This window comes from Eschrichtius robustus, chromosome 7, assembly GCF_028021215.1.
Source record: "Eschrichtius robustus isolate mEscRob2 chromosome 7, mEscRob2.pri, whole genome shotgun sequence".
Classification (NCBI taxonomy): Eukaryota; Metazoa; Chordata; class Mammalia; order Artiodactyla; family Eschrichtiidae; genus Eschrichtius; species Eschrichtius robustus.
The window spans coordinates 10116706-10134398 of record NC_090830.1 but is presented as its reverse complement, the minus strand read 5'-3'; the positions used below and the strand labels follow the sequence as shown (position 1 = coordinate 10134398).

Below are 17693 nucleotides of genomic sequence, written 5' to 3'. Positions count from 1 at the left end.
GAATGACATAAAAGATTTGTGTGGTTCATCTTAAGAAGAAAAAAAAAAGATGACGTAAGTTTGGCAAAAATCTTGATAATTGTTGAGCTGGGGTCATGGTCATATGGGGCTCATTATACATTCATTCTATTTTTGTGCATGTTTGAAAATTCTCACAATAAGAACTTCAGTGAAATAAATACAGCATATTGACAAAGCCAAAAGGTGATGATGTCTTTAGTTACCTGTACACTGATGGATCGCTGAGGTCAAGGGTCTCACTAACGTAGTCAGCTAGGATAAACGGGAACACTGGATACTGCATGAGATCATTAAAGGATCGGCCGGCATGTTTGTTTAAGTGAGTCAAATATTCAAAATTAGTAATTTGTCCAGTATACCATAAATTTGTCAGAGCAGTGATATTGCCATATTCCAGAAGATTAGGGAGGTTATTTGTTAGTATACTGTGGTACACATCGTCACGAACCTGTAAGGGAAGGAGAGAAAAAAACCCAGATTTTATTTTTAGGCTTGACATTTTCCTCCAAAGAATCCATGACATTATAGGCATGTTACTAATCTCAAGTCCTCCAAGAAAATACTTTTTGCCCAATAACATTGACGGGTGGGGAACTGAGATTCAAATCCACGTCTTCCTCCGAAGGTTGGGCTATTTATTTATTTATTGAAGTGTAGTTGATTGACAATATTATATTAGTTTTAGGTGTACAAAATAGTGATTCAATTTTTTTTATAAATTATACTCCATTTAAAGTTGTTATAAAATGTTGGCTTCATTCCTTGTGCTGTACCATATACCCTTGTAACTTATTTATTTTGTACATAATAGTTTGTACCTCTTAATCCTCTTCCCTTATCTTGCTCCTCCCCCTTCTCTCTCCCCACTGGTACCACTAGTTTGTTCTCCATATCTATGAGTCTATTTCTTTTTTTTTTATATTCATTCACTTGTGCCTCTTAACCACTATGTTTTGCAGCTGGAGAAATCAGTAAGAAACTAAGAAGTCTGTATAGAGAAGTCACTTATATACAGACCCTAAGAAAAAAAATCAATAAAGGAAAATGAAGAGTCTTCATCTAAATAAATGCAACATGATGTAGTAGAAAGAGCATAGTTTTCTGACAGACAGAACTGGTCTTTTTTCTTGCTTAAACTCTTTGTGTTACAGTTATCATACCTGTAGTATGAGGGTAATAATATTGTATTTCCTGAGAATGAAATAAACTATCCTATGTAAAACAGAATACTTGATTTTCACTACTGATTGAAAACTAGTATATAAACTCTTGTTTTAGAGAGGCACAAAAGTTCTGTCACAGAAAAAAGGTATTCTGATTTCTTCTAAAGCAATTAAATGATAACTGATAATAAATGGAAAAAAACAGACGAGCCAGGCCTTTGCTAAAAACAAATTTGAATTACCCCTCTTAAATGTGTACATGCTTTAGGCATAGAAAGGTGAGCCACGGATGTGGATAATCAAAGATGAGACTAAAAGTGAATGAGAAGAATGATCTTGGTTATGGAATAAGCAAGATTACAGGGTGTTTAAGAACCTAAACCTGAAGGTCTGTTTCACAACAATGTGAATACACTTAACACAACTGAACTGTACGCTTGAAAATGGTTAAGATGGCAACTTTTATGTTATGTATTTTTTATGATAATTAAAAAAAAAAAGAATCGGTTCAAGGCAAAAACAAAAACTAAACTTATATTCTAAATCTGGAGGTTACAATATGGAGGTTCCTTAATAAACTAAAAATAGAACTACCATGTGACCCAGCAATCCCACTACTGGACATATACCCAGAGAAAACCATAATTCAAAAAGAGACATGTACCACAATGTTCACTGCAGCACTATTTACAATAGCCAGGACATGAAAGCAACCTACATGTCCATCAAGAGAAGAATGGATAAAGAAGATGCGGTACATATATACAATGGAATATTACTCAGCCATAAAAAGGAACGGAATTGGGTCATCTGTAGAGACATGGATGGACCTAGAGACTGTCATACAGAGTGAAGTAAGTCAGAAAGAGAAAAACAAATATCATATATTAATGCATATATGTGGAATCTGAAAAAACTGGTATAGACGATCTTATTTACAAAGCAGAGATAGAGACACAGACGTAGAGAACAAACGTACGGATACCAAGGGGGAAGGGTGGGGGTGGGATGAATTGGGAGATTGGGATTGACATATAAACACAATTGATACTATGTATAAAATAGATAACTAATGAGAACCTACAGTATAGCACAGGGAACTCTACTCAGTGCTCTGTGGTGACCTAAATGGAAGGAAATCCAAAAAAGAGGGGATATAGGTATACATATAGCTGATTCACTTTGCTGTACAGTAGAAACTAACACAACATTGTAAAGCAACTATACTCCAATAAAAATTTTAAAAAAATAAATCTGAAGGTTGCCTACTGCTGAAGCTAAGGTTGGTGGAAGAGAATTTATGACAGTTTGCATACTAACCTCTGCAAGAAAAAGGAAACATTTATTCATTCAACAAATATTTATTGAGCACCTATATACCAGCATGTTTAAGGTGCTAAAGCTGAAGCACTTAACAAAACAAAGTCCTTATAGTCTATTGGGGAGACACTGTTGGATGCTTTTAAGTGCTGTGAGAAAAATAGAGCAAAGCAAAGGAGGTAAGGGATGCTTGGGGGGTAGCAGTGAGGCAGGGGTTGCTGTTTTATTTAGAGTAATCAGGGAAGTCTCTCTGATAAGAAGACATTTGATCAGGGAACCTGAAACAAGTAAGGGAGTGAGTAATGTAGTTCTAAGAGGAAAAGCATTCCAGGCAGCATTCTCGGGAGCAGTAAGTGCCAAGGCCCTGAGGCATCAGTGTGTCTGCTATAGTCAAGGTAAACAAGGTCTCCACAGATGGATTAGAGAGAGTGAAGGATAGAATGGTAGAAGATAAGGTCAGAGAGATAAGGAAGTGCCAGATTATTCAACACTGTAAGGTCTTTGCCTTTAATGGAGTGACACAGAAAGTGGTCGGAGGGTTTTGAGCAGAGGAATGGCACGATCTGACACACTTTAGCTGCTGTGTTGAGAACAGTCTGAAAGAAGAGGGAGTACGGAAGCAGGGAGGCCAGTTAGGAGGCTAGTGTAATGATTTATGCAAGAGGTGGCAGTGGCTTGGACCAGGATAGTAGCAGTGGAAGCAGTCAGATTCTGGATGCATTCTGAGGGGTGAGCCAACAGAACTTACTGATAGAGTAGATGTAGTAGATGAAAGAATAAGAGGAGTTGAGGATAATCCCCAGGTTTTTGACCTGGCCAATCAGAAACACTGGAGTTGCCATTTACTGAGATGGGGAAAACTGCAAAGAGATTTTGCGGGGGAGATTAGAAGTTCAGTTTCGTCCGTGTAAAACTTGAGATGCCAATTAGACTTCCAAGTGGAGATGCCAAGTAGAAACTTAAATATTTGAGTGGGCATCCAGGGAAGAGGTTTGGGTGGTGATATAAATCTGTAAATTGTTATAACACAGATAGTATTTAAAGTCACAAGATGGGATGAGAAGAGAAGAGGTCTGGAGGGTGAGCCCTGGGAACTCCCTAGCGTTCCAGTGGTTAGGACTCGGCGCTTTCACTGCCACGGCCTGAGTTCAATTCCTGGATGTTCAATCCCTGGTCCGGGAACTAAGATCCTGAGAACCGTGCACTGCGGCCAAAAAATTTAAAAAATAAAAAATAAAACGAAGAGTGAGCGCCGAGATGCCCAGAGGAGGCATCTGCAAACAAGACTGAGGAGGAATGGCTGGTGAGCTAAAAGGAGAACTAAGAAAGTGATAACTCAGAAGCCCAGTGAGGAAGGTTTTTTTTTTTTTTCCTTTCTTTAAAGAAAGAGAGAATAATCAGCTGTGTCAAATGCTGCTGAGGAGTCAAGTAAGATGAAGACTAAGAAATATGACCATAGGGTTTAGCAACTCGGAGGTCACTGGTGATGCTAGCCAGAGAAGTTACAGGCGGAGTGGTGAGAAGAAGATCTGCCTGGAGCATTTCCAAAGAGAACCGGAGGGGAGGAATCGGAAGCAGCAAGCATTCACAGTTTCTTCCAAGAGGTTTTCTATAAAGGCTAGCAGACACATAGTAGCTGAAAGGATGTGGCGGTCAAAAAAGGGTTTGCCAAAAATGGAATCTACTATCAAGGTTAAACTACTTTCAGGTTGGTTATACATTCGTTCATTTGCTTTTTACAGATACTGTCACTCTGGGGAATGAGAATTTAGTACAGTTTTGGAGGACAAAAAAAATCCTAATATAACTAAGTATTTACTTTACTCAGTACTAAGAAATAAGGCAATTTTTATTTGATTTCAGAAACAAAGTTTAAATAAGTTAAAACTTCATTTAATCAGTATGAGTGTAGTTACACTGATCCACGATCGCTTTGAAAAAGTATATGTATTAATAAAGGCAAATTTACCTTGGTGTTATCAAATGCCAACAGGAGTGTTCTGCCATTTGTTAAAAAGATTTCTACTGCATTATCTCTCAATTGCCACCAACGCTTGTGAACTTCTTTAATTTCTTCATATGTCCAGGAAAATGATGCTGGTTCCAATTCTCCCTGAAGGCTCTGAAGACAAAGGAAATAACATGAAAGTATTTACATGAAATAGAAATAATTGTTTTAATTTTAGATTGTTAAAAACTATCAAAATGCAATAGAAAGTCTTCCTTTTGTGGCAAAATGGCAGGTAAGATTCTCTGAAAATCCTCCCACTACTAAACACTTCAAAATGCTGGATTAAAAAATCTAAGAAAAAGAATTTAAACAGACTCTGCTTAAACTTTTTTAGTAGGCTGTATTTTTTAGAGCAGTTTTAGGTTTACAAAATTGAGCAGATACCATGGCGTTCCAATGTATAGCTTCCCCACACTCAGTTTCCCTACTGTGAACATCTTGTTCTCATGTGGTGCATGTGCTAGAACTGATGAGCCACTATTGAATAGGTTATTCTTAACTAAAGTCCATAGTTTAATCTTGGTGTTGTGTAGTTCAATGGGTTTTGACAAATGTTTAATGACACGTATCCACCATTATAGTATCATACAGACTAGTCTCACTGCCCTAAAATTCCCTTCTGTTCCATCTGGCAGCCACTGATCTTTTTATTGTCTCCACTGTTTTCCTTTTTCCAGAATGTCATATGGTTGGAATCATACAGTATGTAGACTTTTCAGACCGATTTCTTTTACTAAGCAAATATTCTTTTAAATGTATAGTTGAGCTTGCAAGAAAGTACGCGAAATGACATCTCCAGGAGTCAAAAATAAAGAGAAATTTGAAAAACAGCTGTAAGGAGGAAGTGACACTTTGGCCTGCTCTATGTGTGCTTTACTATTGTACTGGGTCCCAACTCATTTCTAGAAGTAGAGGCAGGAAATATATTACAAAGAAAATAAAATATTTTAATGAAAACGTAATATTCTCATTCTTAAAACCAAAATCCTCCCTGTTTAGCTTCGACATTCAACATGAATTCAAGTTAATAAACATTAATTAAGCATCTACAGGCAAGGTGCTCTGCATAAAATAAATCTATGTATGATAAAAAGGGGGAACGAGATATTTGCACCCACTTTTAAAAGGCAAGATAGCAAATGTCATACAGGAAGGAAGAAAAAAATGCTACAAAAGGACAGAGAAAAGAAGAAGCCTTCAATCTATTAAAAAGCAAGGGTCTTTTTAGAGTTCTACAGGTGGAATATGTAACCTTTTGGATCCAGAAAAAAAGCTGGTTCATGTATCAACTATTAAATTCTTTGGTTGCTGAAAAGATATATCTTGAAATATAACATAACTATATTTTTACTAGCCGGGATCAATACTGTAGTAATTGCTAATATGAATCATGAAGTAATGCCTACTCAATTTTTGGGGGCTATATTAAATTAATTATTTTTTAACATGATTTGCTTTACAACCAAATTTTATGTTTTCACTCATTAATTTCTTTGAATCAAATATGTATTCACCATTAAACCATACATAATCTTACTTACTTACATCCTTAGGAGTTTGTAGCTTTAGAAGTTCTGAAACAAAGAGCCTTACTTCTCCTGTTACAGGGCTCTCAAAACAATATTTTAATGGCATGTAAATGAATTCAAATGGATAAAATGCTTTTCTGTACAAAAATGTTAATTGAGTCTCTTTTGTTATTTTCTGATTGATATCAGTATTTCCAGAAGAATAAAAATCATGACTACTAAGCTATGTGAATATCAGCATTACTTAAGTTATTCAATTAGACAATATTTTTCTTCCTTTTTGAAGGCAAATGTACATGACAGTAAACAGGGAGTGGCAGGGAGTTTGTTGCTACTGAGGACAGTAGTGAGAAATCGAGTGGACATACACAGAAATAACAGGAGCACTTTAGAATATGACTCATAATACTCACGGCTCTGCGAATCAGACCATGAGCCAGAGGGGATGGCATGGTCTTCTTTTTAAAATTATCTTTTAAAAAAAATTGGAATTCAGACAAATTTACACAGAGTGCGACAATTAATGAACTCTAACGGTTCTACAAGCTCTCTGGTTGTATTAAATTTATACATTTTGGGAATTTGTCTAGATTCATACAAACGTAAACTTAAGCCTCTACTCACGGAACTTTCAACTGTGTCAGAAGCGTTATCTTCCACAAAATACATTCCACATTTACCTGCAGAAAATAATTGGTATGAGTTTACAAATGTATATGCACTATTACCTTATATGGTTAAAGGCATGCCTCTGGAGTCAGTTGGACTGAATTTGAATCCCAGAACCCAGAACAAGTTCCTAATACTCAATAAATATTTTTGAAGAGCATCCTTGAGATCTTAGGCAAGTTGCTTAACCTCTTTGTACTTTAGCCTCATTATAAAAAGAAGAGGGAGGACTCTATGTCACAGGGTTACTGTGGGAATTACATTAGAATATACGTAAAATGTTTATTAACAGTGTCTGCCACTTCGTGTTAAAAGGTTTAGGCTATTAATTATTACCAGTATTCTTCTTAGGTTACTAGCATATTACTTTGCTTTATTTTGTCATACATTAACTGAAGTCAAGTTATCAACTGAATTTTCTAGCAAAAGAGGAACCCTTAATTATTTTGCTGACTTAAACACTCAATAGGGCAGAAAAGGCCTTACAAGATACTTCCCCAATTTCTCCTGCTTGATAGGCTGTTGTTAATGCATGTCCCTACGTCATGTATCCACACAGTAGAAACGTCCCTGGGGCTCTGCAGTGGGTGCTGGTCACCTTGAGCACTGGCACGGCTGGCTCGGAGAAAGGCACCATCTCCACCCTCGTGACCACGGGGCTCAGCCCTGGCAAGCTCGAAACTCTGCCTGTCAGGCCTTCGGGGCTATAGCTTTAGCCAACTGCAGTGACTCTCAGATATGAGGGTGCATCAGAATCTCTGCAGGGTTCATAAAAATGCAGATCGCTGGGCCCCACCCACAGAGTTTCAGATTCAGCAGGTCCGGGCTGGGGCCTGAGAATGCGTCCGCGCTTGGAGAACAACCGGCCCACAGCGTACAAATTGGTTCTTTAAGGGAATAGAGACTAGAGTGATAAAACCGTATTCCTTCACGTCTCGAGGAAAAAATGTCTCGCCAAATGTGACTATCCATGGATCGACAGCCTTGGCCTTTCTCTCAGAAGTACAATAGAGAATACAAGTTATGAACAATCTCAAGCTGGATATATGTCACATGCAGAGGGGTATCTGTTAAAACAGTAGGCTTGTAAGTATACCAATAATTCTTTACTTTAAAAATAAAAATTGATATATGATAAAAGGAATGATTCAATATAAAAATGTATACTCATGAAGAAAGTCACTTTTATAAAAATTAAAATGCTGTTCATGTGCTTTTCAGAGAATAAGATTGTCATTTTTCACATTCATGAGTCATACACATTATATACAGTGTTAAGGCAAAATAACCTATAAGAAAGAGGTTATCTGTTATAGAAAGTTCATCTCATTTAATGGTAGTGTGTCAAAACAATGCTTCAAATTATCTAAGAATAAAATAGGCAGGGTGAATATGTGTAAATATCTGCAAAATGTGACTAACCTAACAACAATTCACCAGCTGTCTCTCTAGATGGTGCGACGCTGATACATCTTCGATTCACTCTGTCAAAACACATTTAAAATTACTATGATTAAATGTTTTGACCGATTTCAGAGAGTAAAAGCTTTATTTTATCATAGAAGATTTCAGCAAAGCAGACTAGAGTTTCAAAAGCATAAAACATCTTGTTAAAATCCACATGAAAATATCTCATTTTTTGACATTATAATAGAGGAGAAAATAGCGGAAACTTTTAGAAAAGGTGAATAATCCCAACACTCTTATGCAGAATACAGGGATTCCGTTATTTAAAAGAGACTTCAATATTTTATATTTTCCAGTAAATAAGCAAACATTGGTTCATGGCTCTGATACTTCAAACACAGAAAAGAAGCTTAGCATTCTAGGAAAAAGGGGGGCTTCAGAGTCAGAAAAGTTCCTCTATTCTTTAGCCAAGTCAATTATCTTTTTTGAGTCTCGCAGTTTTTCATCCATACAATGGGCATCATAACAACCTCGACCACAACAATAATGATAAGACTATCAATAGTTACCATACTGACCCACTGAATAGTGCTATGACTTACCTTCCTCATGTAACAGATGAGGAAACTGAGACAGAGAGAGGCTAAGATCAGATGGCTAGTAAAAGGAGGAACTAGGATTTGAACCTTTAATCAATACACTAGATTGCCTCTTGGATGCCACCAGCAGCACTATCTATTTCACAGAGCTCTTAGAAAAATCAACTACAAAAATATATGTATGCAACCAAGGGCCAGAGCATGATGACTGAAGTCCAATGAATCCTCCCTAACAAAAATGTCTGTTCTTCTTGGATTCTGGCCATTCAGCTTTGTCTTCTCTTTGAGCCAAGTTTGGGATCTTTCCCCAAACCATGGCATTATCTAAAATAAATATTACATAAGCGCAACAATAGACTATTAAAGTCTTTAACACCTTCAACAAAACAGAAAATGTCTTATGGATTCAAATTTACCTTATAGACTCACTTGCAGCTTTGTCCTTTACAGTAGAAGAGAAAGAAGAATGAGTTTTGTCTTCAAATAGGTAAGAGAGTGGTGGTTTGACCACATCTGCTGAGGAAAAAAGGACATTATTATCTTTGTGTAATGCCCATAGTTAATCTGCTATATTTACATGTTGAGTCAAGAAGCCACTATCACCTTCTGATTTTTGTCTATCCCTAAGGAGATACTTATTTGGAATAGTTAAGTAACATCTCTGTAAGCGCCTTCTCTCTCGATTTGGCCCTTCTGTTGGATCCAACTGCCATGAAGCTGGATAGTAGATGGGGTCATACCAGACTGCTCTGCAAGTGAAAATAGAAGATTTTAAGTGGTAACCTGAAGTATTTGTAGTTTGAAAAAAAAATTATAGAAATTGAATAAATAAATCAAAATTTATCTATGCAATTGAAAAATCCCAACCAGTTATATAATTAGACTAGGCTATGCATACACATTGTACAAAAGAGTAACATCAAAAAAAAAGTATCCCTCTGCTCCAGAGTCCCAGTGTCCCTGCCTCGAGGCAAGCTCTGCTACCAATTTCTTGTATCTATTAAATTTTAAAAAAGATATAGCATGACTACTATGTATGCTTTAGCAATATATTAAGACTTAGTATGGTTAACTAAAGAAAAAAATCAATTTTCCAAATTAATTTTCTTCATTTCCCATTTTGCCTGTTATCTAATATAACAAATAAAATGAGTTCACTTTTGTAGTAATCACATTTCTTAAAATGTTTTAAAGTAAATTAATATTTTAAATGAAAGGAAATAGTAGAACCATATTAAATACATTTTTAGAAATAGATAAGAGGAAAAAAAATTACCCTTAATCCCACTACCCCAAACATACCAAAATACTGGTAGTGATTACTTTCTTTCAGTTTTTAAAATTGCAGTTAAAATTATGTATACACATTTCTATATCCTGCCTTTTTTCACTGAACACAGTATAGTCTTTATTATTACCATTTTAAATGGCTAATGTTATATTGAGTGGATGCATAATAATGTATTTAACTCTATTACTATTATTATACATTTAAGTTGTTTCCAATTCATTCACTAACAAATAATGCAGAGATGAAAACCTTTATGCTTATTGCTTTTCCATATTTTGAATATTTTCCTTAGGACAGAATCACTAAAACAGAATAACTGGAACTAGAAATAAAATGTTTGTAGGGTTCCTGACACATGTCAAAGTGTTCAATGCCACCAGACCTCTGACCAAGGGCTAAGATACATTTCTTCCTGCTGTGGAGATTAGCACCTAAAAAAAAATTTTTTTTTGTAACATAAAAGGTAAAATACGGTATCTAAAGGTTTTAAGTCAGCTTCTAGCGATAGTCAATATTTTCCCATCTGTTTATTAATTCTATTTGTCTTATGTGAAGAGTATATTCATGTCTTTTGCTTATGTGAAGAGTATATTCATGTCTTTTGCTTATTTTGGGATCTTGATATTTTATTTTCAAATCTTTATGCATTTTTAAAACCATAAAAATGTAAACTCTGTGAAATACTTGCTAAAAATAAACTTTGATGTTTTGTTGTGGTTATGCTTGTTAAATACACTAGAAAATATGAAAGGTCAAAGCCATTCATTTCTTCCTTGTAGTTTCTTCAATTGTGTTTGATCTTAAGAAAGTCATCTGTCCATCACCGTTGATAAATATCCTATTTTCTTCTACTTTGTAAACTTTTTGAGTTTCGTTCATTCGTTCACCTGGAATTTGCTTTAGTGTATAATGATTAGTGTATAATGTTTAGTACCTCGAAGTCATAATACTAATCATTTATCTTAATCAAATTCAGAGAATAATACTTTAATTTCCCTCTTTTCCTTATTTGTGATGCATCTTTTTAACTGTGTTATTAAAGTCTTAACTAGAAAAAGGTCTATTTCCCAACTATCCTGTTTCAGTGATTTCTCTATTCTTTTGCAAAGATCATATTTTAAAATGAAAGCCGATATATAGATTTTTCTCTCTGGAAGAGCTAGGCAATGCCCCTCCCTCTCATTATTTTTTCTCTCCCTAAAAATTAAAAAAAATATATTCTCATAGGATTATTCTTCAAGATGAAATAAATCACAAATGAGTAAACAAAACATATTTAAACTAATGAGATAATGTAATGAATCTTTCCTCTGGAGTGAAAATAACATCAATATATAAAAATTCATGCTCACCTGTCATGCGTCAGTTGTTGAATAAGCTCCTGCCAGTGTCTGCTGGCACTCAGGTCCACTTTATACATTCCTCTGATGTGCTGGATCACCTTTTTTCTCTCAATTCCTTGGGAAAGAGACACTGCCTGGGTGATATCCGCAGCTATTTTAGATATATCCTTTGATTTTGAATCAAGACGCTGAAAGAGACTAAACAAACAAGATGCCCATCAGTTAAGCATATGTGGAACATTAAATGTATATCAAAACATGATACTTTAAAACTAACAGTATATGTGAAATCTAATGGGTTCCTAAAAAGACACAGCTTTTAGGACAAATAAAATCCTACCTTTGCTGATTATTATTAACTGTTTTCTGCCAGTTGGCTTTATTCACATGTTCTTCAGTTTCATATTTCTTTTGTTCCTAAAAGATTTGGATAATAATATATTATATAAAACTTATTAGTTACCATTTAACGCTGGCACAGAGCCCAACAAACTCAATTTAAAACAAAGTTAACAAAGGAAAAAAATATTGTCCCCACGAGACCAAGATATTAAGATACATTAACCACTTAAATAATGCTGTAACTCCCCTTTGTTTCCACACAATTTGGGTCAGAGAAATTAGGGTGGAATAGTTAACTAGGGTTGCCAAACCCGATGGGTGTGCGTAGTTGCTTGTTTCCTTATTTTGCCTTTTCATTAAAGAACCCAGAACTTAAGGTTGATGATTCAACTTGCTTGTCACCATTAAAATCTTTCCTTCCCTGAAAGCTAGTGATAATGGATGAGCATGACCACAGAGAATAAAATGCTCCTTAAAACAGGCCTATTTGTTCTCTCATAGTAAAAAAGCAATATAAAGTAAAAAAAAGAAAAAAAATCAAATTCATTATCAACGGTACTCTATAATAAAAAAAACACTTTCAATCATTCTTTAGTTATACTCAATGGGATATCCTAAGAAAACTGTTTCTTATGTTTTCACTGACTCACCTCTTTAATCACTTTAATAAGGTCTGATTTTGTCGATGCACTGGGGGGGATGCACTTATGACCACATAACTTTAAAGCACTCATAAGCAGCTCTGCTGTGTCTCGTTCTTCTTCAGTCAATTCATCTTCGTGATTATGTATCAACTCTGACAAATACAAAACTAACTTGGCTCCATGCTTTAAAAAAAAAGTAACAATTTTTTTTAATTAAAAAATTTTTTAAAGTCATAAAGAATTTTTATTTCTTACATTTAAATTATTTAACAGTAAATTAAATTACATTGCTAGATTTATTTGGTTGGATCTGGTTTAAATAAATCAGCTAAAAAAGACATTTTGGAAACAACTGAAGAAATTGTCAAACGATTATGTGTTGGGTAATATGATGACATTAGGGTACATGTTAATTTTGTTAGGTATAATAATGTTGTTATGGTTACATAAAAAACGTCTTTTGAAAAATGTCATGATTACCATAATTTACTTTAAAATACTTCAGAAAAAAGAAATGATGTTAATATGATAAAAATTATTAACAATTGTTAGATCTATGTGATGGTCATATGGTATTCATACGGTATTCACTAGTCTCCATTTTTCTTAGTATGTTTGAAAATTTTCATTGTAAAAGGTAAAAAAAAAAAAAAAGAGAGGAAAAGAAAGGAAGAAAAGAAGGAAAGGAAGGAAGGAAGGAAGGAAGGAAGGAGAGGGAGGGAGGAAGAAAAGAGGAAGGAAAGAAAAGAAGGAAAGAAGGAAAAAAGCAAGCACACAACCTTTTGGGGAAAGAATTTTGGAGAGGATTTGCTAAAGGAATACAGAAAATAAGCCTGGGATAAAGAAAAATAATTCTTAGCTCTTCTCATAGAACTGAACTGGAAGGAAAACTTTCCTTTAAACCTTAAGGTAAGAGGATTATGCATGATTATTCTTTCTCCTTTAATTTCTGCCTGGGAGAATAAACATTGGAGAAAATTCCAGAACAAAAATGTATCTTTGGATCTGTTTGTAAGCATTCACTATTCCCTAGGGAGAACAAAAGGTGAAAAACTCTAAACCAATAAGATGTCATCACTCAGGTCTGTGCATGTTCAGAGAAGGGTTAGTTTAGGCCAATCTTCTATGAACAGACCCTATAAAGAAAATTAGGGTGTTACTTAAGGTAAATGACAATGGTCCTTCCCAGTGTAAACCTAAACCAAACTTTGATTCATGATTTTTTAAGTGGCCCTTTCATGCCATAGATATTACACCTGATGGTTATGTGTACACTATGTATATTTAGACATTAATTTTGCCAACAAGTGAAACATACATAATTTTACTTTTTTAAAAATTTACATTGATACAAATATCACTGCATTTGGCTTTATGATATTTTAAACTGTGAATAGTCAACAAATGGATTTGGAAACTATTACATTTTGGGTGATATTTAAATTAACACGCTGAATCGCATCATGTCATTTCGCAAAAGCATAAGATGAACATATGCAATGATGAAAATAGCAAAGCTCATTTTAATGCAACATTTTAAATTAGTCAGGAGACAGCTGCTACCTGACCAAAAGAGAAAAATGAACAGATGCTCTGCAAGTAAAAGGCCTGAAGAGTTGGCAAATAAAGAGAAAGGGTAACTGACTAGAATATTTTCATATGTGTATCTTAAAGGCAATGTTCTTGATAGAACTCTAAAAATATTTCAGTTTAGTATTCAGTGACATTTTAAAATCATCTTGAAAAACTAGCAGAAATGCTTTTATTCATTCTGGATATCCAAGGAAACACATGATTTTTCTAGACACTGAAGTTGTTTCTAATATCTCATTTTAACATCCTCTGATCAATCATTTATTGGCTGCAGTTCCTGGGACTAGAAAAGGTGTTATTGGAGACACACACACACAGAGTCTTGTTTTCAGCTCTCAGAAAACTGATTTAAGGAATCGAATCTATTAAACACAAATCCTAAGAAAATAATAAAATGTTAAAATGTGTAAAAATAAAATTTTCAATGAAGTTTCAAGAAGGAAGAGTTCTGAGTGGACTAAATAAAGAAAGGAAGGAAGGCTTTGAAGGTGGTACCACGTGATGTGGGTACGTGCCTAAATGGACAGAACGGGCATATAGACAGACAAAGGGGAGGAGAGACGGAGTTGTGTGCAGAGTGGACGCCATGAATAAAGCAGCTTGTCAGTAGGACTACAGGGATGTGAAGAGGTTATAAGAGAAAAGATGGGACTATCTTGAAAAAAGGAAGAGCCATAGACTAGAGAATTAACCAGACTCAAGTTGTAACAGTAGAAGAGAAGCTTGGGGCTTTAAAAACCATGCAGAATTAAAAAAAAAAAAAAAAAAAAATCAGGCAGATTACAAACGGAACACAGCTTGTAGGCAGCTGTAAAAAGGCATGAGAAGAGCTCTCTATACTGCTGCGGAACGATCGCTAGGATACACTGTTACTTGAAGAAAGTAGAGTGAGAAGGATATGTATGGTTCACTATCTTTCTTTGTATTAAGAAGTGAGGGAGATGATATACACGTGTGTGTGTGTCACAGATTTGCTTATATGTCCAAAAGAAATTAAAAAACCAAGTAAGGATGGTTACCTACAGGGAAAGGGAAAGAATGAAGGAAGGGTATAGAGATAAAAGCTAGAACCTCTTCGAATGTGCTATGTTTCACAATTTTGACTTTGGAACCAGGCAGACATTTTATGTAATTAAAAACAAAATTCAACAAATAAATACCCAGTGGAATCTCTAAAAACAGAAAGCAAATTGAAGGAAAAAAAAAAGAACCTAACTAGTTACTTGATGCCAAGTTGGTGGCATAACCAAATAGAGAAAATTATTTTAAATGCTTTTACGATACACTATTTTCGTGGTACACCCATAATGGTATCCTAAGGACAGAAGAACCACCAAGAAATCTTAAACTGCATTCAGTAGATTTGTTATAAATGATAATGTTGTCATCTTATTTTGAAAATGTTTTATAGATAGATAAAGCAAATCAGTAATTATGGTAATGTCATCAGGAATCAAGCTTATCAACATTAATAAAAAGAAATATAAACATAAAATCCAAGAAAATCATGAATTCATGATTTATTTTTCTTCCTAAAAAAATACACAATTCTTAGCTTTGTTCACTACAAAGGCTGAGAAGAAATGACAACCCAATAGAAATAAACGTACCTAGTCCCTAAATACTATTATCTCATTAAAAGGAAATAGGGGCTTCTTGGGGGAAGAGTTTGGTTCCAGGCCCAGGGAAGGAAATGTACAAGATGAGCCCGGGACATTCTTCTGCTCCAGAATGGAAGGAAGTTAATCATATTAACTTGTTAAAAATTAAAAAGGCCATGTTAAAAGGATAAAACAACTTGAATCTACAGAGGTGTTAATCTGAACATCAAACAGAAAAATAACTGCAAAGGTGTGAAACTACTTATTAAATTTATAAAAAAAATACCTGAGTTCATGACAAGACCTCAAAAATAAAAACAAATACAAAAATTAAAGGTTGCCAGGGCACCAACTTATTATTCTAAAAACAAACAGAGGAAAGAAGCAAGCATTTACCTTGCCTTTCCTATACACACTATATTTCAGGGTAGCCAAATAGCTGATAAGGGAATATTCTTCCCAAAAGAAGAATCAGATGCTAATAGATGCTAATAGATGAAATGAGAAACGTAGAGAAATCACTATTTTGCAGCTCCTAATCAAAAAATGGATCCTGGCAGCTGTATCATCGATGGCTGCTAAAACTATTAGGTTAAAGACTGAGGATGAACTTCATAACGGATGAATCACGCTGCTACCATCTCAAAGAGCGAGCAGAGCAACCAGACATTCTCTGCCTCCTGCCATGATGTAACGGAAAGTGCAAAGCACTCCTACTAAAGTATTCTTTTAAAAAACCAAGCACAAAGGCAAATATGAAATCAAGAACTGAAATCTAGTCAAGCCTCTAGATCTAGAGCCACAAGGATGCAATCAGCCAAATCCAGAATGTGGGAAATTCTACAGAACAAATGACCCAGTGTCACCAACAAATACATGACATTAAAAAAAAAAAAGCGTTGGGGAGGATAATTGCCAGGATTAAAAAGATGTAGCACACAACAAACAAACGCAGTATAAGGGCCCTGTTTGGGTCCAGAATCAAGAGAACTATTTAAAAAAATATAAGAAAATTAGGAAAATTTAAACACTGGGTATTAGATGATAATAAGGAATTATTGTTACAATCACAGAGAGTGATAAGTTAAAACAAAGTCCTATCAGTCAGAGATACATACTGAAGTATTTACAGGTAAAATGATTTGATATCTGACATTTGTTTCAAAATACTACAAAGAAAAATTAAAGCTGCGTAATGTCACGTGGGGTTCTTTTTCTGATTTCTCCCAACTTTTAGGTATGCTTGAATGTTGCCATAATAAACCTTAAAAAAATTACCAGATAACAGTTTTTTGGTCTTGAGGTGGAGAGGAGGTTATTCTAGTGATTCAAGCATAAGGGGTGAAAGTGTAAACTAGGATGGGTGGGCAGACTATAGAGAAAGGCAGGACTAGACAAATAACTGGCCTTGGTAATAAAATGGATTCAAAAGAGAGAAGAAAGTCAACCGTAGTTCCAATGTTTCAACCCGAAAGCAGTAAGGAAACCACCAACAGAAATGGAGCAGTAGAGAAGGGAGGCTGGTGGGAGAGGAGTGGGAACATCAGGGCTGGATTCAGAGGGACGGCAGCTTTGCTAAGTATAAAGCAATGAAAGAACATCTCTTTGAATTGTCCACAGAAGGAAACTATGGGCTAGTTATGCTTCTGCCTTGGGAAAGGAAAGACAATGCCCTTAGTGCACCTGAGAGAGTCTTAATACTGGAAAGAGCACCTAAAAGTATCACTTCAAATCTATAACCTTCTGGTTCTTAGTATGATAAATCTGAGTTTCCCAGGGATATAAAAGGGATACCTGTCCTTTCTGAAATATCATCTAATACTTTATTTACAGGGGTATAATTTGCATTCAATAAAGCATATAGACATTAAATGTTCATTTCTACGAGTTCTGACAACTGCATACGCCCATGTAACCACTACCCAAACTAAGATGCAGCACATTTTTATCACCCCAGGCAGTTTCCTTATGCCCCTTTCCAAGCAACTCCCCTTCTCACTGCCCCTCTCCTCACAGAGACAACTACTGCTTGAATTCTATGACCATATCTTAATTTTGCCTGTTCTTGGGCTTCATATGAATAGAATCACAGAATGTCTACTCTTTTGTGCTTGGCTGTCCCTTTCACCGACACAACGATTTTGAGCTTCAGCCATATTG

The 17693-nt window shown here is 35.2% G+C and overlaps 1 protein-coding gene across 1 annotated transcript in view; it reads right to left on the bottom strand.

The window, feature by feature from the left end:
* LYST (lysosomal trafficking regulator) overlaps nt 1-17693 on the bottom strand; it is a 178367-nt gene that overhangs the window by 49749 nt on the left and 110925 nt on the right. Inside the window, exons 32-40 of the mRNA XM_068547570.1 lie at nt 12346-12522; nt 11694-11770; nt 11363-11551; nt 9323-9468; nt 9136-9232; nt 8136-8197; nt 6669-6724; nt 4474-4626; nt 225-469 (exon numbers count right to left, since the gene is read on the bottom strand). Coding sequence (XP_068403671.1) covers nt 225-469; nt 4474-4626; nt 6669-6724; nt 8136-8197; nt 9136-9232; nt 9323-9468; nt 11363-11551; nt 11694-11770; nt 12346-12522 — 1202 coding nt within the window. The remainder of the gene's footprint in view (nt 1-224; nt 470-4473; nt 4627-6668; nt 6725-8135; nt 8198-9135; nt 9233-9322; nt 9469-11362; nt 11552-11693; nt 11771-12345; nt 12523-17693) is intronic.